Source organism: Thunnus albacares, chromosome 24 (assembly GCF_914725855.1).
Source record: "Thunnus albacares chromosome 24, fThuAlb1.1, whole genome shotgun sequence".
NCBI lineage: Eukaryota > Metazoa > Chordata > Actinopteri > Scombriformes > Scombridae > Thunnus > Thunnus albacares.
The window spans coordinates 13,851,875-13,874,765 of NC_058129.1; the positions used below are offsets into that span (position 1 = coordinate 13,851,875).

The following is a 22,891-nucleotide window of genomic DNA, read 5'->3' on the forward strand; positions in this document are numbered from 1 at the left end:
TTAATTGTATCTACAGGGAACTGAATAAAAACAACAGAATAAATACATATTCACAACATGTCTATAAATTTTAAGTATACTAATTTTTATATATTTTGACATATGGAAATTTGACTGCAAATATTTATGTTTTTTATATGAGATAAACAGGAGCGGATATATGTAACTGCATTCATTAGCATGATAATAATATTCAGAAAAAATGTATTGTCAAGAAACAGTTTTGGCTTAGTTTAAAAAAATGTACCTTTTGTTATCTATGAGCTACTGTCAAAAACAAAACAACAAAAAATATTATCTAAAAAAATATTTTAAATCTTTATCTTTTACCTTTTCGCATTTTTGACATACAATTTTGACCGTAAATTGTATTTATTGACAGGCTGATATAAGCCTATTGGTACATTTCCATTGTGAGCATTATCTTGAAAAACATATAAACCGGAAGTGTCAATTATATGACGTTAATTAAGATAGCTTGCCTGGTCGGTTCGCGTGTTTCCCGTCAATATTTAATAACAAATGACCGGCAAAACATTAATACGTTATACATTAGGCTTTCCTTTGTCTTTCCTGCAGACACCCTGTAGGCTGATGACTCGGTTTTATGACAAGAGATCGTATCTACATGTTGGAGAATCAGTGCATATGTTACAAGACGGCAGAATTACATGTTTCCCATTTAGGAAAGAGGTGTATCCGTGGCGCGCGAGGGGAGGGCTGAATCAAGCATTTTATGGGGCGTATGAGGAAGTTATTACGGACGAGGGGGGAAAAGAACAACAGGCTCTTCAGTCTAGCCGAGCAGGAGGACTATCCACTTTCAAAATGCCTGGGAAGAAAATCTGCATCGTCGGATCTGGAAACTGGTAACTTTTCATCGGTCTTTTATTTCCATCTTCCATAAACAAACACGCTATTTTAGTATATCGTGGCACATTGTTTGAACGGACCGCGGATTTTGCAATCTAGCAGGTTTACACCATCCTATTCTTACCGGCATATCGTTGCAAGGTCTTTACTTTTAGGTGCCAAAAAAGGGAAAACTATAACCTCTAGCTGCTGTCGATCCCGCCCGCCTTTGTTTTGACAGCAGCATGAGACCAATCTGAAGAATCAGACTACAAGCTGCAACATGCACACGCTTTTATATTAGCTCACATAGAAAACCAGTTGAACATGAATTATTCTAGTGGCCAAAAGTAGTACTGAATGGTCTTATAGTACATTTAATAGAAGTTTTTATCTCTTGTGGCACCAAAAGGTTATTACAGTGTGTCTAGAGAGTTTGTAGCTACTCTGCAGAATGATTAATTTCAGTTAATTAAGGTTTACCCAAAACCATACAGACCTTTTTATTTCCCCAAGGTTCTTGCTCATTCTTGAAGGTCTTTGAATGTTGTTTGGATTGGCTGACACTTCCTGATTGTCTGATGTCCTTTCCCTCTCTAGGGGCTCTTCCATTGCTAAAATCATCGGGCACAATGTCAAAGCCTCCAACAGGTTCGACCCAATAGTGAACATGTGGGTTTACGAAGAAATAATTGATGGGAAGAAGCTAACGGAGATCATTAACACAGACCATGAAAATGTTAAGTATCTGCCAGGTCACAAGCTGCCCAGGAATGTGGTAAGTGTCCCAATTAAAGACGGGTTTGAGTGGCATTATCTTGAATTACTAAGCCCATCAACAGGTGATGCAATTGAGCGCTATCTTGAAACACAGTTTGTACAGTAGGGAATAGCACTGATAACATAACTCAACTTTGACCCACATATCTAGTGTGTCATCAGTTTTATGAGTGCACTTGACTGTTCAGTCAAATTACACAATGATCAAGTGCAAAATAATAAAAAAACAATTTAATGGCAGGAAACCGTGTATTATCTGACAAATTGCTTAAGAAAAGGCAGTTTTTATTCCATATGAACCATTATGATACACACTATTATTGTTTCAGTGGTGTATTCATCATGTCCTTGTAAATAACCACACAGAATGTAGATGGCATGTTGTCGTGTTGAGATATTTTGCAAGAAGCAACAATTGGGTTTGTTTTCTGTGATCTCAAACAGTAATGGTAAATCAAGGAAAGGTCTTCTTTCTAGAGCTATAAGTTTCTTTCACATTTATTCTTCAAGGTTTTTATAGTTATTTCTCATGTATTGTATCGTGTTGTTGTTATCGATGTTTATTACCTCTATTCTGCCATAAAATTAATCAACATGATAATTATAACTTTACTACCATATGATCTGACACAGTGTAAGGTCTAACTTTATTGTTGTTGTCAATGCCCCAAAAGGTGGCCGTCCCAGACATCATAGAGGCCGTGAAGGGTGCAAAGATCCTCGTCTTTGTAATCCCACACCAGTTCATCAGCAAACTCTGTGATCAGATTAAGCCTCACATCACAGAGGGGACCATCGGGATATCGCTCATCAAAGTGAGATCCTGTCGTTGTTGTTCATGTCTGATTTCTTGACATTAAACAGGGAAAAAGGGGAAATACTGTCACCTGATTATGCTTTTTTATTTTTCTGCTGTCACACCATCATGAGGCCTTGTAGTTGTGCAATTACCACAATGATACATATCTATTACCTCAAGGCTACTCTATGTCAGCTAGCGGTTGTGGTATTAAATGTAGCGCGTGGTGATCTGAAACCATCTCTGTCATCCAGGGCATTGATGAAGGACCAGACGGACTGAAGCTCATCTCAGACATCATCCGAGAGAAACTAGAGATCGAGGTCAGCGTCCTAATGGGGGCCAATATCGCCAGTGAGGTAGCAGACGAGAAGTTCTGTGAAACCACCATAGGTTAGTCACCGTTTTCGTGATTGTCATCAGTGGTTTTAGATGATTTTTTTGCATTGCTTACATGCAGAAGATTGAAAAGAGGAAGCAGTGTTGTGGTCACTGGTTAGAAAAGCAAACATAGTGTTACTTCCTTGTTTCGCCGGTATTGAGTTTCTTTTTGCAAAACTATATTCAATACAGGGTCAACAAATGAGGCAAATGGCCACATCTTCAAAGAGATGCTTCAGACTCCCAATTTTCGTATCACCGTCGTACAGGAGAGTGATATAGTGGAGCTTTGTGGAGCTCTGAAGGTAAAGACATCCACATATTATGAATCATGAAAAGAATCAAACCCATAAATTGGTAATCCACATAAATACAGGATGTTAGAGGTTGCAGGAGGAGTCTTCGAAAGCTAAATGTTATGTGTGTCCTTTTATTAATGTCCTGCCAGAACATTGTGGCAGTAGGGGCTGGATTCTGTGACGGCCTCGGTTTTGGGGACAACACCAAGGCAGCAGTGATCAGGCTCGGTTTGATGGAAATGGTCGCCTTCGCCAAGCTGTTCTGCAAAGGCCAAGTGAGCTCTGGCACATTCCTGGAAAGCTGCGGCGTGGCCGACCTCATTACCACCTGCTACGGGGGACGAAACCGAAAAGTTGCGGAGGCCTTCGTCAAAACATCCAAGGTGACGGAATGAATCACTGCTATTTTTTTGACATTTTTGATATGTATTTAAAATATGTTACTAAACAACATTAAAATTGTGTCTGTATGTTTGGTTCCCCAGTCTATTGTTGAGCTGGAGGCAGAAATGCTTAACGGTCAGAAGCTGCAGGGTCCACAGACCTCAGCGGAGGTCTACAAACTTCTTCAAAAGAGGGACATGGTCAGCAAGTGAGTCCGCTTTTACAGTAAAAATACTGGTTTACACTGTTGACATCAACTTCATATCTCCATTTTACATTAGTCATGCATTCTTCTTTTGCTATTTTTATTATTTGAACATCCAACACATTAATGCTGGAGTGCGGGACTTTTGTCTCCTCCTCCTGGCAATGAGAGTAAAAGGGGGGCGCTCAGCTGGGATTGCCTGAATACTAAGACATTTCTCTTAGTTTGATAACATTAAAAGTAGAGTTTTTCTCAGCTTCCTGACTCATTTTAAAAAAAGACGAGAGCAACAGCAGCTGTGGTCAAGCGAGTTAGAGAATGAATGAAGAGAGGGAGCGGTGGTAACGAGAAAGCCAGTGAGTCAGATCAATAAAACATTATTTTCTGACTGTTTCACAGCGGTTATGTTATAGAGCACAAATACGTCCACACCCAAACACACCTCCGCTTAACCCTGCCGCAGTGTGCCGCAACACCTGATTTGGTCAGAACAGGCATGCAGCATGTTCTCACACGCACCCTGAATGACAGGCACACAGAGAGAGCTGGTAAAAACCAATGTGTTTTGATGGTCCACTGGCCCAAAAGTGTATTTTTTGATGCCCCACTGGGATTTGTCCCAGTATGCCTAATGGCCAGTACATACTGGCCATAACCTACTGTTGCAGCTGTAAAACGGTGGATAAATAGTTTTTAGTGTCACACAACCCCCATGAAATGACTTGTTTCATTATCAGAATTTGATCCATTTGTCCGATAACATTTGGAAAGTCTAGAAGAGCTGCATGATTAACGGCCAGCGTGTGAATGTGCTCAACATGAGATTTAAAAACTTCATATACTGTGAAATACAAAGAGATTTATCCAGCGGTGATAGACTTAATCAGCATTGTGTAAACTCGTTTGGCAAGGGCTTGAATGTAATGGATGTTCATTTATATGTAAAAGTTCTGCACTGCAAGTTTAACAAAAATTGATTTAATATCAGTTTCCACATGAATGACTTTGGACCAATTCAAACACACTAATTATGCGTTCTAAAGTATAATCTCTTAGATTATATGTTTTGATGTTTTTTGGGAATTGTGATGACCCTTTGGAAATGTATTCATTATTTTCAAATGACCCAAAGGTTGCATTGTATTATAGGTTTGCATGAGTAGGAATAAATATTAGCAATAATGATTTCAGCAAGCAAAACCTGTTTCAAAGTTCATTTGGACACCAGACTATTGTTTTAAGACAGACTTTAAAAATTGTGAACCTATCCTTCAATCTTGGTTATGTTCCTTGATATTGTGATCAAGATTATTAAGCAATTTAATAATATTTTGGACTTACATTCTGAATGAATGGAGTACAAATGAATTAATCTGTATTACTGATATTAACAATTATGTGATAAGTACAATATACACAGACATAGCCCACTCACACAGATGTTTTCACTTACTTTGCACGATTGACCTCTTATCAGGACTGTGCTTGACTGACACTCTGCTGTTATTTTTGTTACTCTTAATAAATATAATATGATAAGGGTTGAACAGTACACAGGTTTCCTCACGGGGATGATAAAATACATAAGAATCACAGTCAGAATATGTTATGTTATAACAATTACACATTTATCAGTAGTATTGCCACGTGCCAGAGGTTTAGTCAAGCAGAATAAGTGAAAACAGTAGCGCAGTATAGCCTGACAGATACTTGAGTTTATGTAAATTAATATTTGTCTGCATATTTGCTTTCTCCCAAAGGTTTCCATTGTTTGCAGCAGTCTACCAGATCTGCTTCGAGGGCAAAGAGGTGAAAGAGTTCATCACCTGTCTGCAAAACCACCCAGAGCATATGTGATGTGACCCGTCTGCAAACATGTTCACTGGTGCAACTTCACAATTCACAACCACTAGAGGGTGACAGAGATTCATGAGACACAAACGCACAATATAACAAACACAACCAAGAGCACTTTTACTAAAGATGTTTTTTTGTTTTTTTTTATTGGTAACACTTCATAATGGAACCCTTTTTGTTCTCAGCTTTAAAAGCAACTCAATCTCTTGATTTTGCTCTTCTGTTTTGTGAAATGTACTGTGATATTAATTTGGCTCTTTATATGATGTCTGTGCTAAGAAGTCAGGATATCAACATAATGATACTTGATAAGCTACAAAAACTATATTTCAGCTGTGATGGATATTGAAGTATAGCGCTTTTTCCAAGGCAGTCCACTCCACTTTTATTATTGCCAAAAATTTGTTATAATTTTGTATGGGATACACAAACATAACACTGTTGTCTGATTTACCTTTTACTACATGACTGTGTGTTTACTATCTCAAAATTAAACCTAAGGATATTTTTTTTATCTCCATATGGAATTGTGTCCTCAATAAAATCAATTAATATGAAATGATAAACTGTCTTTTCTTTCCTTTTTTGAAGAACCAAAGTCATGTCAAGGATGCTATGACAATTGATATGTTTAGTCACAAGGGGGCGCACCAGTCACATCAGTGTTATAGTAGTGACAGATGAAGATGAAGATGGTGCATCTGCATGAACCTCCCTGAGACAAACAATAGACAAGACTGATGAGCTGACAGCAAAGTCCAATATCAGCATTTACAGTGTGTCCTTTGATCTCTACATGCAAAATATTGCGCGCCCATCTTGATCAATTCACTCAGAAATGGGAGTTCGTTCCTAGAAGCAGAGTTGTGTGTGAGATACCACAGTCAGTCTGCGACAGTCTGAAACTGATTCCCACGAGGGCAGCGGTAACTCGGTATGAGAAAGCAGATTAAAGAACAAACAGCGTCCTTGTCCCTCCATCTCAAACATGTTACAGGTCAGACTGGTGAAACCTTTGATAATATCCCTGCACTGTCTGTCTCCATCTGTCTCCCATCACAGTTTCAGTCTATGTATGTCCATCTTTGTCTGCATCTTTCTTGTGACTGTCTCTGTTGTGCCGACGATGGTCCTTTGAGCGAAATGTTGACCTTTTGTAACATTTGTCACTTTTTGCACTTTTTGAAATAAAATGGCACACGCACATTGATTTTTTTGCATCAGTTGTACTATAATAATCTGCACAAAAGAACTGCTACCTTGTTCCCAGTTCTTCTTTGAGTCTAAGTTAATATGACAACACTTCGACCACCAATGGTTTGAAAAATGCAAAGATGCAAAACCTCGCTTCTCCTCTCCTTTGTCCATCTCCATTTTACCAGTGCTCTATGGTGAGTAACTTTCCAAGGTATCTCCCCCTGCAGGCTGACAGGCCCTCATGGCCAATGCTGCCCTGATCCCAGGACATCAAAGGGTTCACTGGAAAGCCCGGGGAGGGTGATGGAAGAGGCACCAGCTTTGGGAGGGGGGGCCATGAGGACCCACATGGACCTTCCACAGGTTCCCATGAGAGAGCCAGGTCTCGCAGGTCGATGTCCTCTGCAGTGGGATGGCTCCTCTCATCTCGTAACAGCTACTGTCATCGGTGGGTTTTGAGGGAGCGCTGAGACCCTTGTGGTGGTTTGACACAAGCCCAGATCTGCTGTTTCAAAGAGAGGGCCCACCTTCAGATGAGGCACAAGCTTGAAAGAGGAGCTTAATCACCACGGTAACTTGTCTGTTGGTACCTCTGACCCCACGCACACATACACTATCCTCCAGTAAGAGGCCCTTTGGATAGCGGAGGATAATAGCATAACAGCATGGATTGAGGTCAATGTTGTTTTTGATGTACATTTATCTTTCTGATTACCCTATAAAGCTTAAAATCACAAATTTAACATAAAACTGATCAGCATCAAATCATATTCTTACTGTTGTTCATACTTAAAGTAATAGTTTTTAAATGTTTGGGTTAGGGTGAGATGATAAGATTGATATCAATCTCTCTCTGAGCACAAGAGTGACTCTGTCCAAAGTGAAAAAAAAATATGGCTCCCAACACCTCCAAAGCTGACTGATTTGTATCTTTTTTGTTTAAATTGTGTGGAAAGAGAAATGCAAAAACAACAATTTGTGGTTTTAGGGGGAGTTATGCGCTGGAGTGAAATTACAAAGGAACAACTTTCTACAGAGGAAACAGTCCATATCTAATCTGTTGACAGTAAAGGCTTTCCAGCTGTGGGAGGCAGCCATACACCTCCTGCCCAGCACCAAATCTGCAGACAAAGTTAGCAACTAACTTGTGAACATAGTGGAGCATTGAGCTTCTAAAGAGCCACATATTTCCTTTAGGAGCTTGTTGAGACAAAAATAACAATAAAAGGACAGTGAAAATAGGTCTTACATTCACAAAGTGGACGGAAACACAATTCCGTATTTTAAGAATGCGTAAATAGGCAACTGTTTCACAAAAGGTTCACCATATCAACGTTATTAAGAGGTAATTATATCAGTGTTGTGTTTACAGCTTGTTTCTGCTGCCCCCAAGTGGCTAAAAAAAATCAGTTAATACAGGATTTAAAGGTACAGTGTGTAGGATTTAGTGGCATCTAGTGGTGAAGTTGCAGATTGCAACCAAATGAATATCCCTCCCCTCCTCCTACCCTTCCAAGCTTGTAGGAGAACCTACAGTGGCCGCGAAACTTGTGAAAATCGTGAAAGGCCCTCTTTAGAGTCAGTGTTTGGTTTGTCCATTCTGGGCTACTGTATAAACATGGCGGTGTAACATCGCAGCCTCCGTGGGAGAGGACCTGCTCCCTGTGTAGATATAAAGGGCTCATTCTAAGGAAACAAATACACAACAATTCTTATTTTCAGGTAATAATACACTTATTAAAACATGCTTATGAATATTATATTCCATCTCTGAATTCTACACACTGCACCTTTAAACTTTGGAAAATACAGCTAAAATTAGCTGTGTAGCTCAATACCACTAAGGGTAAGCAAGAAAATAAGATTTGTGGGGTTTTTTTTTTAGATAAGGTGATAAATGTACTTATTAGTACTGAAGTGATTTATGATGCATAACATTCCAGCTGTGAGCCTTTATGTATGAAGTTTTGAGTGTCAGCCTGTAAATGTGTTCTGCTATTAAGAAGGCAGTTAAACTGTATTAATGTGAATTTAATCTCCATCATATCTACCCCAAAAACATATTAAGACACTTGAGTACATTCCAAATTCAGCAGGCCTACAGGTTGTAATTTATGAGGTGTGATGAGACTCGGCTGTTCACAGTCGGCTTATCACACCTGTGTCTCCCATGGAATAACGTCTCAGTTGTGCATCCAAACTTCTCCCCTGAGCACTCCAGGGCTTTATTATTATTATTTTTTTATACAGCATGTGGGCCACCCCAAGCCAGACCACATGGTTCACGCTTTTAGATTTATAGCACCCGGGGAAGTTTTGTGTCAGTGTGAAACCTCACACGTAGACTAATAGATAACTCATAATATTACCTACAGGCAAACAAGTCTTGGCAGTTTAGCATTGTGTTTATACTATACATCTTTTTACTTCATCCTTTATATCTTTATATGTACATGTTTATGGGTACATGTATGCCTGTGTGAGGGTGTGTGTGTGCGTTTGACACAGAGGGGTGAGAGTCTATCCTACATCCTCAGCTAATTACAGGCCCATGATCTCGTCAGCTGTCACCACCACACTCTTTTTACATGTCAATGACAGCCAAATGGGACCTCATATCCTTCCTCCAGCTCATACAATGCTCTCATTGAAAGCATTAGAGATGGGGAGAAAACCAAAAGAGAGAAAGCGAAGGATGCCACTCCTTGTCCCAGCTGGCGTTGGCTTAATGGCAAAGGGCGCAGAGTCTTGTCCGTGAAATAACAACCACTCCCACTCCTCTCTTCAAATCCTCCTCCTCATCCCTCACCTCTGCCCGGTGGTCTTCATCATCGCCTCGGCTTAATCTGGGCACGTTCATGGGGACGTGCACCCGGGCTCTTTCTCTAGGGCTCTGACTCGCCCCTGCCTCCTTTTGTGTTTGCCAGCACTCTGATGAGAGAAAAAAGAGAAACGGGAGGGTTTGTCTTTAGCTTTCGCAGTTTGGGGGAAGAGGAGGAGAACTTGGCAGGAAGCCTGGCCGTGGCACTGCATACAAACACGGGGTGAAAACACAAGGCCTATTTGTTTGACTCTCCCATCCTCTTACTTCAGGGTGAGGGGAAAAAATTGCATGAGACAGCCATAAGATATGGTGTGTCCCTCGCTCCCTCTGGACGGCCATCGATTCTGCAAACAGCAAAGGGATGGACGGAGACGAGACGAATAGAGGACCCACGTCAGGGAATCATTGACCATAATTCAATGACATTAACTCAATTTGTACGGTAAAGACTTGGCAGGATGCCCAGCCTTGTTTGCTGCTTAAAAAAAACCCTCAGTGAAAAGCACTTTGATTAAATATGAAATACTACCAGCTCTTATGTGAATCTACAAAACAACATCAGGGAGTAACCACGATTTATCGCTACAGTATATCTCTAACTAGACAAAAGGGCTGACATAGTCAAAGCCGGATAATGTCTCTTCCTTTTTTTCCTATTCTGCATCACATCCTGGTTCATCTAAATCTCCTTAGCTTGTTCTCCTGTGGACTCAAAGTCGCCAACGTCAGCACAAACCACACAATTCTCTCTGATTTGTGGAAGATGAAATCTTTACCGTATGTACTGTACTTTCCTCTCTCGAGTCCACACTTACATGATCATAAAGATGCTTTCTGGAGCAGTGATGTGAAAGGGGACATCGCTGCGTTCCCAGTGCAGCTGCAAATACTGTAACATTGATGTGGCATTCCAACATGTCAGTAAAATAGCGTGGGCCATGCAAACCACTTCCTGCTCCGAGGAGCAAATATTCACAAGGGAGCTTCAAAACTGCACCGGGTGCGAGGCAAAAACTAATGATTTCACAAGTCTGATCATATTCAATATGTTTTCCAGCATCTGGGTATGCAAATTAGCCTTGGGCCACATTATTATTAGTTCAAGCCACATCATGAGTGAGATCTTATCAGCAGAATTGAAAGTTTTTCATGTTATCTGCAAAAAAGGAAGGGCAGATGTGTCTTGACAGTGTTGTGGTGCGTCTACACCTTCGGGATCATCTGGTGTTTCTATTACAGATGTTTGTGGTAGACTCACATTTGAAATGTCCTACTGATAGGAGACAATGCGTGTTAGAGGGATCTCCATAAAACAGGTACACCGAAGGAGCTGTAAGTATTGCAGCAAGCCGCAGAGTTGACTGCTTTATGACTGCTCCGGTCGTAACCACAATTGCAGCAAGCAATCCAAAGAGAGGCATTGTGGTTGAATGAGAAAGCAGCCTAACACGTCTGGAAGAAGATGGGGTGATACTGCAGTGGATATTTTTCCATTTATGCATCTGTTTGTGTCGATTTGTTTCCCAGCGTGTTTTCAGGAGGTTTGTGGTGAAGTTCTTGCCATATTTGACCTGTGGACCTTCAAGATTCCAATCTATCTATCTGTCTTTTGCACTGATTCACCGTGTTCACTGTGTCAGTTCCAAAGCTGCAACAATTTTGAGTCTTTAAGTATGGTAAAATAGATATTTTTAAGGATAATACTGTTGTGAAGATGCTGAGTTCTGTCTATGTCACCACTCAGTGTTACTTTTTTGTCTGAAATGAAATTACAATGTCAAACAAAGGTTGAAATGCACAAAAGCCTGGTATGCTTGCAACAAACTAGTTTGTAGGATGTGAAGATGGACCGTGCCTGAAGGTCAAAGTGTCACAGCTGTTTTGGCTCCACTTGAAGGCATAGCGAATGGCCTGTCGTCACTGAGGGAGACAAGATGCGAAAATCATTCAAACGGGCATAACAGTACATACATTCAATCTCTCCTAAATGTATTCACGGTGTTGCACTTTTGTTCGTTTGTGTGAAACATGAAAAGCAAGAACTTGAGAATTAAGTTCAAATCCAGCCTACATTCTCTCCTCCACACACCTGACCAATCGCAGAAAAGTATGAAAGCAGAAAAACAAGCCCTGATATCTTTAAATATGTTGGCCATGTTTAGACGGCAGTGGGGGAAAAAATGGAAAAAAACAGGGTCAACTGCACAATTTCACCAAAAATTAAAAAATGATATGAGTCTTGTCCTTGAATGAGTGACAGTTTCTTCCACCAAGCATATGCATGGCTGCAATGGAAAGGACCGGAGCTTCCGTAAGTCATAGCATGCACAATAAAAGCTTTGACCAGTCTACTTGCATCCTCTCTGAACTGCTACACAGTATATATGTCTTTCCTCTTCTCCACACCAATCGTTTCCTTAGTGCTCCTGCAGGGCTCTGACCTGTGACATCAAAGAGTTTGGACCTCTTGCGTGGAATGGATCCGGATGTGCCGCGGGTCAAGTCGTACATTCGAGGATCATTAGCCATTACCTCCCTGCTGCACTCTAAAGGCATAAGCACACATGCACATCAATGTATGTGCAAGGGTTTGACCAAAATGGGAGCCTGATTTTGAACCGCAGCAGCCGGTAAATAATAGTTTCTGCAAATATACCATAAAACTGACTAGATTCATGCCCCAAAAACGCACCCTGAAAGGATTCCAGTAATGCCAGAATGATGAGTTGAGCTCCTTGACAATAAAAATAAAAAATAAGAGCGAAGAGCAGAAGTGTTTTTCTCTCCTTACTTCAAGATAAGAGCATATGAGAGCGAGTGGAGGAGGAAGATATGGAAGGCAGGATGTGATTTAGGAAGGAGAGGGGGATTTAAAGTGTTTCTTGACAAGATGAGCACATGCAAGTGGTCACACGTGAATACACACGCTCACAAGATGCTCATGATGTACAGGTAGCAAACTGCACCTGTCAGGGCATTCAAGTGTACAAGCGACCTGTAAAAAATTCAAACTAAGAACTGTGACAGTGAAGTCATTTAGAGTATAAATGGGACTTAAACTAAAAGCTGCAAATATCTTTGACATTGATCTTGTCTTTTACAAACGCAACATGTTCAGACAGATTATTTGCTGTGCAAATTGAAAGTTTCTGCTCGCCAGATTGTGTAATTTAATTTTTTTTTTTATCTGGCAAAAGCAATACTTTGATTCGGAACATTTGTTTTTACATCACAAGCTTCCAATTAAGCAATCAAAGATTTCCATTATCAAATGCTAACTGAAAATTACATGGTCAATCTCCTCATATTATTACCCTTCTCCTTGATAACGTTTGATGCCAATCAGTATAATACAATGCTGCTTTTTATCCGATTAGCTCCTGACATTTAAGTTTAATTGAATGCTCGTGATGAAAGCACGACCTGGGATCATGTTCTTTGCTTGGACTGGCTTTTTGCCTATAGTTTCAAAACAGCTCAGAAATTGTTTTAAAAATTATTTTTTCAGTGAAATTTATGAAATCATTTATCTTTCAGCCCTCCACGGGCCCAAAGTCTTGCGATGTCGTCAGCCTACTCGGTCTCAGTCCGTCTCTGTGAGTGAACAATGTTGCAATGCAATGAGGTTAGAGGGGAAGAATGCGACAACAGAATGGAATTACTGGAGAAATTATTGCATTTGAGACCGCAAGGAATGCACCAGAGATGGGCTGAAGTGGAGCATTTGTTCACAGTGGTTATGGATGTCAAACAGTGGGCGGTTGGTGCTATAGCCGAAGGGGTCTGTCACTCAGGCAGCAGCCTTAGAAATGTCAAATCCAAAGTTTATTTTTAAGTGAATGCACTTTTGAGTTTGATGCAATCTACAAAAAGAAAATGCAAAATAAGCTAAATATAAAACCTGGGATAAGACTGATTTGAAATCTCTGTGCCTTGCGGGCTATGAGGATGGGTAGCAGCGAGGAATGCAGTGCGCTAAGAAGTGCCCTGCAGAGAGGCCAATGAAAAGCAAAGCGCTGGTGGCTCCCGGCCGGTGTAAAGAAGTCTACTTGGCAGTAAAGCTGAGAGTCATGTGCCTCCATTTAAATGAGAAGGCAAGAAAGGAAAGAGAGACAGACAAGGGGAGGGAGAGAAATACAGGCTGAGCTAAGAGGCTGGGGACTCTGCCAAGCCGAGACACTTGAGGAATGCAGCAGCAGCAGCAGCAGCAGCAGCAGCAGCAGCTCTCCCTTCACAGTAATACCATTACAGTTAGTGCTATCTGAGTCAGGAAAACAGCTCTCCTAGTCTAGTCAGCAAGTCTCACGGCCAGTGTAAACAGATGACAGGTAACACCACCCAATAAAGAGAAAGAAAGAAATCAAGATAGAAATTTGGACTGTCTCCCTGACCAAGAAATTCCAAGCATAGCAGTATTTGTTTTGTGTGTGTTTACCCCCCCCAAAAAAGCATTAAAAAAGCGTCCAAATTGTTGGTACTTGCACATATCTGCATGTCTGTCAGCCAAGTGTTTTAGATGCAAGTGAGTGTTGTCTTGTCTTGTCAACGTTTGTGAAGTTGTGTGTGAGAGCGCGAGGCATGTGGTGTGATTCCTCCAGCCCTGGCAGTTAGTTAATAAACACAGGCCTGTCAACAGCTGCTGGTGATGTAATGTGGAACTTCTCCTCACTCTCCTTATCCTCCCGCCCCACCCCGCCTCCCTGACTCCCCTCCACAACCACCACCTCCCTCCCTTCTATTTACAAGTCTTATTGGGTGTTGCTGCAGACTTCCAGCACTGGCAACACAGATAGTGTGTTTTAAGACTCTGTGTGTGTGTGTGTTTGTGCGTGGCTTCCCCCTGCAACACTTCCTGGGGAATTTACGACAGCATGTTTTCAGCTGCCATCAAAGGAAATTCCACATCATCACGCTGTCTTCCTAACCAAAACACCTCTGAGAGTCTGGGAGCTACAGAGCTGGCTAGAAACCTGTTGAGTGGAGAGGATCCGGCCGGTGAAGAGTAAGTTTGGATTCCTGCTTGTTTGTCTTCTGACATTATGGGAAGCGGTTTTGCCTTCATTCATAGTCTGTGAGAAGTGAGCAACTGTGGCTGCAGAGCAGGATTTACATGAAAATCAGGCCTGCAATGAGACAAGCAGAGTTTAAAAAAGGGTGTAAAAAACTGACAACTCTCAATTTAAAAACCTTGTTCCTATAGTTCCAGTTCTTCTTGACACACAAAATGATTAAATGCGTATTGGTGATATTGGTGAATAACATCATCAGTATGGCCTCAGCTTTAGCTGGCCTAACTTTGGTTACTGTGCAAACACAGACACATTTAATTTAATAACATAAAGAAAAGAAATGTGAGCTTTAGATGTGGACTGCTTGTAACATTACAAAAAAATAATGAGAGGACAAAAGTAAAACAGTTGCTAATAGTCAGCTTTTCTGACTATTCAAGGATTTCAAGGTTTTTATTATCATTCCAACACATTGTACATGTAAGAACGAAATAAACATTACTCACTAAAAACAAACAGAAACATATTAAATTGCATATAGGAGTGAAATACTGAAAATACCAGACACATGATGATTAAAAAAACACTATAAATAATTAAAAAGTAGTATAAATCTTAAAAAGTACTAAAGTTCCTTCACAATCCAAAAGATGCAGCCAATTAGCATATTATCTAGTTGCAGCAAAGCCTGGTTTTTAGATTAAAAGGCTGACAATTAATAGTTTGAGCACTATAAAGTTTTAACAAACAAAATGAGACGACGCAAACAAAACCACTTTTTCACCAGAGGAAACCTCTTTAACTGGCGAGAATGCCCTTAACGCCCATAAAACCATAGAAAGCAAAGCATTTGGGTTTGGGGTTTTTTTTTCAAATGCTGTGGAAACTGATGTCTACAGCACTTTACTGTGAGAGACATGCGGAAGGAAAACATTCAGACAGATAAACACACACAAACACACTGTTGTTTCTCAAGCTGTCAGCTGCCTGTCGATGAAATGTGTGAGTTCTTTTTTTTTTTTAGTGAGCTGCCCATCCATCGCATGATGTTCACATACCAAAGTGAGGGGGGAAGAGGAGGAGGAGGGGGGTGGGGGGGGGCACAGTTGGGTATTTTGATAACGGTCGGAAAATTCTTCTGCCCTCTCTTGGCTTGCTGCATCACCCCTGAGCCTTTGGAGTATATTTTTCTGGCTTTTTTTTTCTACCTGAAGTACTATCATGAGAGAGTTCAGCACAGAGTCACGCCGCCGGCTGAAGCACGCTGGGTTGCGGTGGAGGGTCCCTCGACAGGAAGCTTAGTTGATTTTTTTTTTCCCAGGATGTATATTAAAGCATCCCACGCATCTGGTGGGATAAGCGCAGGGAATTGCAGGGACTCCCCTCATGAACAGGATGACGACATTGTATTCATTGTTTCTCTTTTTTTTCCACTAGACCTCCAACCCCTCCTTCCTTTTTAAACCCCCACATTAAATTGTCTGCTAAGTACTGCTGATAAAACAAGATTTAAAGCCGTTCAGACAAGTTCTGGCAGAATTTTTGTGACTAAAAGTCTGTGAGAAACACATTTTCTTGTTAGCAGATTGTTTCTCTTTATCTTGTTTGACATATTTTTTGGTTAGGAAGTAATTTAGGTGTTTGCATAGCATAACATTAGAGAACCAGTCCTCTCAGCTAGGAGTGCTGAGTGCATCAGTCATGTTTGACAGGCGTTATTGTACAAGTAGCCTAAGCTAAGTCAAATATTGATAATGTGACCTTCAAACAGACAGCCTGGCTGAGAGGGCTTCATGTAAATTTTGTAAAAATGTCTAGCGTCATTGAGAAGACAGAACTGGAGCGTCTGGTGGTAAGTGTGAATATGAGCGCAGGCAATTAAAAATGCAAAACTAGGTGTCACATATCTGTCTGCTTATTTGCGAACACGCAACACAGGATTTACAAATGCCTCACGGTCCTGCCGGCATGTCTCACAGCTTTGTGACTGTAAAAACATAATGAGGAGCTCCATTAGTTTCATACCGATTAAATATAGAAGATCAGCTTCACTCCCTTAGTCATGTCTTTCCTGATTTTCAGTGTTTGACAGGCTCAAAGTGGTGTTGTTTCAATGACGATATGTTAGTGAAATGACCAATCAATCAACAGATGATTAAAGTCATTCATCATCATTCAAAAATGCCAGAGTTTGTTGGTTCTAGCTTCCTTAAACATGAGAATTAGCTCTTTTTCTCGTGAAAAGGCTCTGACTGGACAAGATAAGCAATCTGTGGACACTAGGAACTTCTTTTGACATTTTATATGTTAATGATTTAATAGATTTATTAAAGAAAAGATAACCAATAATGAAAATAATCATTAGCTGCGGAGCTACACTCTGCGCTCAACTCTCGACAGCTGTGCTTGTTCTCATTGGTTGTTTATTCAGGACTGTATAGGCTGTCCTTGTGTTTTTATAATCACAAGGACATTGGAAACTGAAGACATAAGCAAATAACCATGTGTATGGATGCCTAGTTATGTAGACAAAGCTTCTATTTTTACCTAGTTTTGCAAACACTGCGGGTACAATAATGTGCAATTAAGTCATAGTCCATACTTCCATGCTTATTCTTTTTCAGCTAGATGTCTGAAAGACACAAGCTTGTACAGCATGATTATGAAAAGGCTATTATTATGTGGACGCATTCTGACAGGTCTTGATTAATGTGACTAAAATCTAAAACTTCTCCACTAAGAATATAATCACAGTTAGTGTTGATATGGATGTCTTAGTTGCAGCATCAACATTCATTTGAAAGCCACTGTTAGACTGACCTACCAGCCTTGACAGTAAGCCTCTCATTTTCACACCCTTGTGATAAATACTTAAAACTAACTACAGTTAACTTATTATGATCACCAGCACGGTATAAACACTGATACACTATGACAGAACCATGAGCACATACTGTGAGCATTCAGACCTAACATTCAGTTTAATGACCGGTTTTGCTGACAGTATAAAAACAAAACCGGTGTAAAATATGGCTTATTGTTTGAGGCGCTCAGACACAGTAATTCCATGTTAGGCCCTGCCAGGCTACAGTTGGTCGTGCCAACTGTACCGGGACACATGCAGAGGCAGGATCAGACAGGCTGGCCAGCAGAGGGACTCAAAACATCCGATCAGCATCGACCATCTGTGCTGTTAGAATACAGATGGACCTCTCTCTCTTCACACATTAAACCCCACATCAGACACTTGCATGCTTCAATTTTCTCCTCAATGAATGGAAAGTAATAGCACCCCCACAATGTCCCCTCCCACTTCCCCCCGTGTAGCAGGCGAATTAAAAAGAGAGACTCAAACGTATAATCTTCCCGGTCATTCATTCTTCTCCCTGAACATTGCAATCTGGATGAATCATTCAGAAGAAAAATAAAGAGAGAACTGGGCTCTGTACTTTGGGGGTGCTTCTGTGCTGACCCCGTTTCAGTCTCTCCTTCATTCAAGGCAGGCGCAGGGCACAGAGACAAAATGAATTGGTTCCTGGGGCAAGGGGAGGTGCACCAATCAATGTCCAATCCCCCAACCATCCATTTTCAGGCCCTGGCACTTCCTGGCATTGCTCTTTTTTGGGGCGACATGGTGTTGATCACAGAGGTCCGAGTCACTATTTGGCCAAGAGGCTTTTTTTCTTTCCCAGACCTCTATGTTTTCAAAAGGTTTGTAATAGATGTGAGCGCTAATTGAAAACTCATGCAAAATGCACGTCTGGAATCCCCTTCTCTCAAGTCTTTGGCACTCCTTCCCTCATTCTTTCCCCCCAGATGGGCATTTATATATAAATATAAATGCCTAAATATATTTCTTCAGTCATTTATTGTGTAGTTTAATGTATAACCCATGACTAAATCAATTCACAACAAAGAGAAAATGTAAGCTATTCAGATGTACAGAAAGGAAATACTTTTATTGCAAATTCCACTGCAGCTATTCTTCAATGAAAGGTTTTGTTCTTTAGAAAAAGGCCAAAGTTCGAGCCACACACTTCAACCACTTGATATCTCTGTTTGAACTTACCAGTGACAAAGATTTCTTACTTGTGGTGACTCTTTGCATAGTGTTAAATGAGAATATGCGTGGGTGAATGGCTGACTGTATTGGGTACAAAGGGCAGTATTGTCACTTGGGGCAGAGAGCAGTCTCCGTAACACTTCCAAGTCAAAAGCCGGAGGGTGGAGCAACAGTGTTTCTTTAGCGGACCTTTACTGTATGTGTCGGATTATTCTGGCTTTAGCCTTAGAAAAAACTAAGATAAGAGTGCCAGTAAAAGGCCGGTGATTGAAATAAGTGCACAGCTGCCTAATTCTTCTCCGCTTACAAAGGAACAGTATCAAATCTGAGCCATGACAATCCATATTCATGGACAATCTGGGCTTATTATCACCATTTATCCATGAGGCTCACAGTCTGTTTTCAGTACAGCGATCTCTCAATGGATTTAAGTGTTATCATTAAGCTGTTATCCCCTCACATTATCCCTGTTGTAGTTTGGAGCTGTCTGGGGCTCTGTGACCTCAGCTGGGTCCTCCCTTGTTCCTGGAGCAGATGTTAAAAAAGAGTCCCCCCTTCCCACCTCAAACAACCCCCCCACCCCACCATCCGGGTTGTACACACACACAGACACACAAACTATCCTGCTGCGCCTCCTCCCTTCACCCTGGCATCTAATTAGGCCTACAGCACAAAGACTCCCAGATGTCAGCGTCCTCCTGGCCTCCTTTGATTATATCCTTTCCACCCCACTGGCTGGCTTGCCGACTGCCTGGATGGCCGGCTGGGGGCCGTGTGGGCTATAGGCGTCGACGCGTGTCATTCTGAGTAGGTCAACACCAGAGAGGTTTAACATATCAGTAATTGCTTTAGGTGTAAATCACAGTGAATCAGGAGGGAGGGAGGACAGTACTGAATGGGTTGCAGTTGCAGAACGGCTGTCGGATCGTCATAAACGTAGGAAAAGAGGCATTTTCTGTGCCTATCGATCGAATGTATCCAAATAGATGACATGTCTTTTGAGGAATATGGCATTACTTTAATCTCTATTAGTTGGGACACAAAACCAGTACTCATTGTCCCTGCATATTTGGAATATCATGGCCAACAACCATAAAGTGTTTCATTTCCTTTAAAACCAAGCAACCAAGAAATATGAACAATGTGTCAACAGTCAACAAGTTTGTGGGCTGAGGAAAACTATCCACGGCTGTACTTAATAGAGACAGCTTTCGACAGCTGACCTGTCAGATTTCCATGCTCCCACGAACCCTGGTCCTGCCCGGTGATTACTTAATGTACGATTAATTGATTACCATATCAAACATATTGGATAGCCTAGCAATAAATGTCTACAACATGAACTGAACTTACTGTGTTATCTATTTTATTAATAAGCTATTAAAAATTATGAGTGCCTTATTAATCATGTTGTTCGCAGTACAAGTTTTACTAAAGATATGAAGAAGATAAAAGGCTCAGTCTCAGTCCTTCTTTAATATTATGCATTAGACGTGTGACTGTTTTTCTTTATGTGAGCTAATACTGGATGTTTTCTGCCTAACTTACAAAAAAAAAAACAGGGAATTGTATTGATTTTTGCTTTAAATTACACCAGTGCTATAAGACATTTGAATGGGTTATAGCCATTTGTGTAACGCTCTTCCTCAGCTGAATGCATTGCACTGATGAGAGACGAGTTGTCTCTGGCTGGCTGACTGGGTGTTGAATGATATAACACAGAGTAGATTTTCCAAAAATCATGTTTTCAGTTGAAAACATGTGTATGTAGTTAAAGTATTTTTTATGAAATCAGTATTTTTACTGACAACTATTGCCAGTATTATCTAAATTACTTGGTTTAACTGTCAAAGGTAGGATTTTTCTTGTGTTTTATTGGCTACCCTTATCTGACTGTCCTTGATACCTTGCTTTTAATGTGTTTGCTTAATCTTTATCACTTCTGATCCACCACCTACCTCATCCATTGCACTTTCTATGCCCCTAAGGAATATGGTGTCGCTGTTTTCTACGTCGGGTCTGGGCAATCAGGCACAATGCTATAATCCATTTTAATCATTTACTCTCAATTTCCTACAACCCCCCCCCCCTATCTCTGCATCCAAGGGAAGCTGTGGGCTTTACTTCCTCTCCTAATCTTCAGCGGAAAGGGACCAAACTGAAATGCAATCTAAACATAGACTCCAGTATTTCATCTGATTCAACACACTTGCACAATTAGTCATTAGAAAGTCAGAGAGAGAGAGACAAGCAGAAGTCTGATGTTTCTGTGTCATTAAAGACAGTGCATTTCACATCCTGTTCACTGATTAGGCAACTTCCATATACACCAGATAGCCCAAGGGTATTCAGAAATGGGGCAGAGAGAGTGTGTGTCATGTTTAGAAATATAACATCAGTTCTGGATGGAAAACTTGCTGGCTGATCCTGCATGCAATCTGCTGTTTGCGGCTTCATGTCAATAGGTTTGGACTTAACAGATTGGCAGTGGATGGAACATGTCATGTTGATGTGTGGGGATGTTTGACAAGTGCAGTCACGCTGTTGAAGCTTCAGACAGGGTGTAACAGATATAGCCAAAAGGGGCTTTGGGGCTCTGTTTTTGGGAAGTGTGGTTGCATAAGTAGCTTTGTGAGGCAAGTAAACATAACCGATCTGAAAAAATGGGATAAATACAATTCAGCCTTATTCAATTCTGAACCTAGCCAATCATGGCGCTTACAGTAGCAGGCCTGCGGTTCTTGATTTGACAGCAGTAAATGTGTGTTTCTGACCTTACGAATGATAATCTTATCTGTACATGGAGTTGATTCAAAATAATGAAAGCTTTCTCCACTTTTTATAGCATGTACCCTGCCATTTTTAAAGTTAATTCCAACATCCGGCATTTCCAACCAAGTCACAATCAGCTTTTTGGAGTTATCAGATTTCATAAATGCCATATAAACAAGAATCTTGGTTTCTGTAATTGGGGTAGGGGATTAGAGAAACCTGCAATCCCCAGCTTTCTTGGCCATGTATACACGTAACCAGGTCTCTAAATGGCTTTTTACATGTACACATGTGCGTGGAGAAGCATCTGTAACATCCGGATGTGTATGATGGAAACCTGCAGACACAGAATTACAACAATAAACATGTGGATTGTGGCAGAAGCAGCAGCAACAATAACACAAAAAGCCAAGATTACTGGCACGATTATGAGAGAGTTTTAATGTCAAATCAGTGGAGGAGTATGGCATCCTCAATTATGTGGTTAGGCAAAATCACTGTAATTGAGACGTTTTGAAAAAGTCTTCTTGATGAATGCAGGAGGAGGAAGACAATCAGGAAGACAATTACGCAGATATGGTGTTGTTAGAAAGGTTTAAAACAAGACACAAGTCACAAAACAGAACAAAAAATAACCCATAATGGCAGTGAGCCAGATAAATGTCCATTTTATACAGTATTAGATTAACTGTTGGGTCATCGCGAAGGTCATCTCAGAAGACTTGGGCATTAACATGAGATTTGGCAAGGAACAACAACACAAATGCTCTTCAACATCCACAGGTAGGTAACGCAGGGTGTTATATTTTCATGTTTTGCCTTTAACATACTACTAAGAAGGTATAATTTCAGCTTCAGTGTTTCAGATCATACTTGTGTGCTTAGATGACATTTTAGTCTACTCACCGACTTTTGAGGACCACCTGGTACGGCTTCAGAAAGTGTTGTGGAGACTTAGGGAGACAGGGTCAAAGGTCAAGGTGGAAAAATGTCATTTCCTCCAGCCCCGCGTGTGCTTTGTTGGTCACCAGATCTCAGCTGAGGGCATAGACAGAGATCCAGACAAGGTAGCTGCAGTGAAACAGAGGCCAGTTCCCACAATAGTTAAAGACTTGAGGTCATGTTTTAGGATTTTGCAGCCAGTACAGGAGGTTTCTACAGGGATTTTCCCAGTTGGAAGGTCCCTTAAATAATGTAGTCAATGTGTGCATCAAGGAAAACAGCTTGTTGAACAATCTATGGACACAAACATGCCAAGAGTGCTTTGAACAACTGAAAGAGAGACTTACCAGTGCTCCTCTACTTGGTTAGCTGGATTTCTCCCATTCATTTTCTGTAGAGACAGATGCCAGCAGTTTAGGGCTAGTTGCAATCTGTAACCCATATGAAATATAGGGCTACTAAAACTCAATATGTCAGAAGTGCAGTTCTATGCATTCCTAAAGGGAAGTGCAATACACTGTCTGTGC

At 40.9% G+C, this 22,891-nt stretch overlaps 2 protein-coding genes and 1 long non-coding RNA gene across 4 annotated transcripts in view; 2 read left to right on the forward strand and 1 right to left on the reverse strand.

Moving 5' to 3' along the window:
* Positions 1-457: 457 nt before the first annotated feature.
* LOC122976613 (glycerol-3-phosphate dehydrogenase [NAD(+)], cytoplasmic-like) lies at positions 458-6,116 on the forward strand. Its single transcript, XM_044345195.1, has 8 exons — positions 458-869; positions 1,453-1,630; positions 2,307-2,447; positions 2,686-2,824; positions 3,005-3,117; positions 3,261-3,494; positions 3,597-3,703; positions 5,461-6,116. Exons 1-8 carry the CDS (start codon positions 523-525, stop codon positions 5,555-5,557), a joined length of 1,356 nt encoding a protein of 451 aa, XP_044201130.1. The 5' UTR covers positions 458-522; the 3' UTR covers positions 5,558-6,116.
* On the reverse strand, positions 5,815-22,805 carry LOC122976615. Of its 2 annotated transcripts, XR_006401004.1 has the most exons (4): positions 22,712-22,805; positions 22,329-22,460; positions 9,564-9,685; positions 5,815-7,259 (listed from the first exon to the last, which is right to left on the reverse strand). It is a non-coding gene; the product is annotated as an uncharacterized LOC122976615 (long non-coding RNA). The 2 variants fall into 2 exon arrangements; XR_006401003.1 differs by lacking the exons at positions 5,815-7,259; positions 9,564-9,685 and adding an exon at positions 22,000-22,241.
* The window catches only part of LOC122976610 (nck-associated protein 5-like), a 136,493-nt gene continuing 127,970 nt past the window's right edge, over positions 14,369-22,891 (forward strand). Inside the window, exon 1 of the mRNA XM_044345183.1 lies at positions 14,369-14,580. Within this exon, the coding sequence (XP_044201118.1) occupies positions 14,450-14,580 (131 nt within the window). The 5' untranslated portion in view covers positions 14,369-14,449. The remainder of the gene's footprint in view (positions 14,581-22,891) is intronic.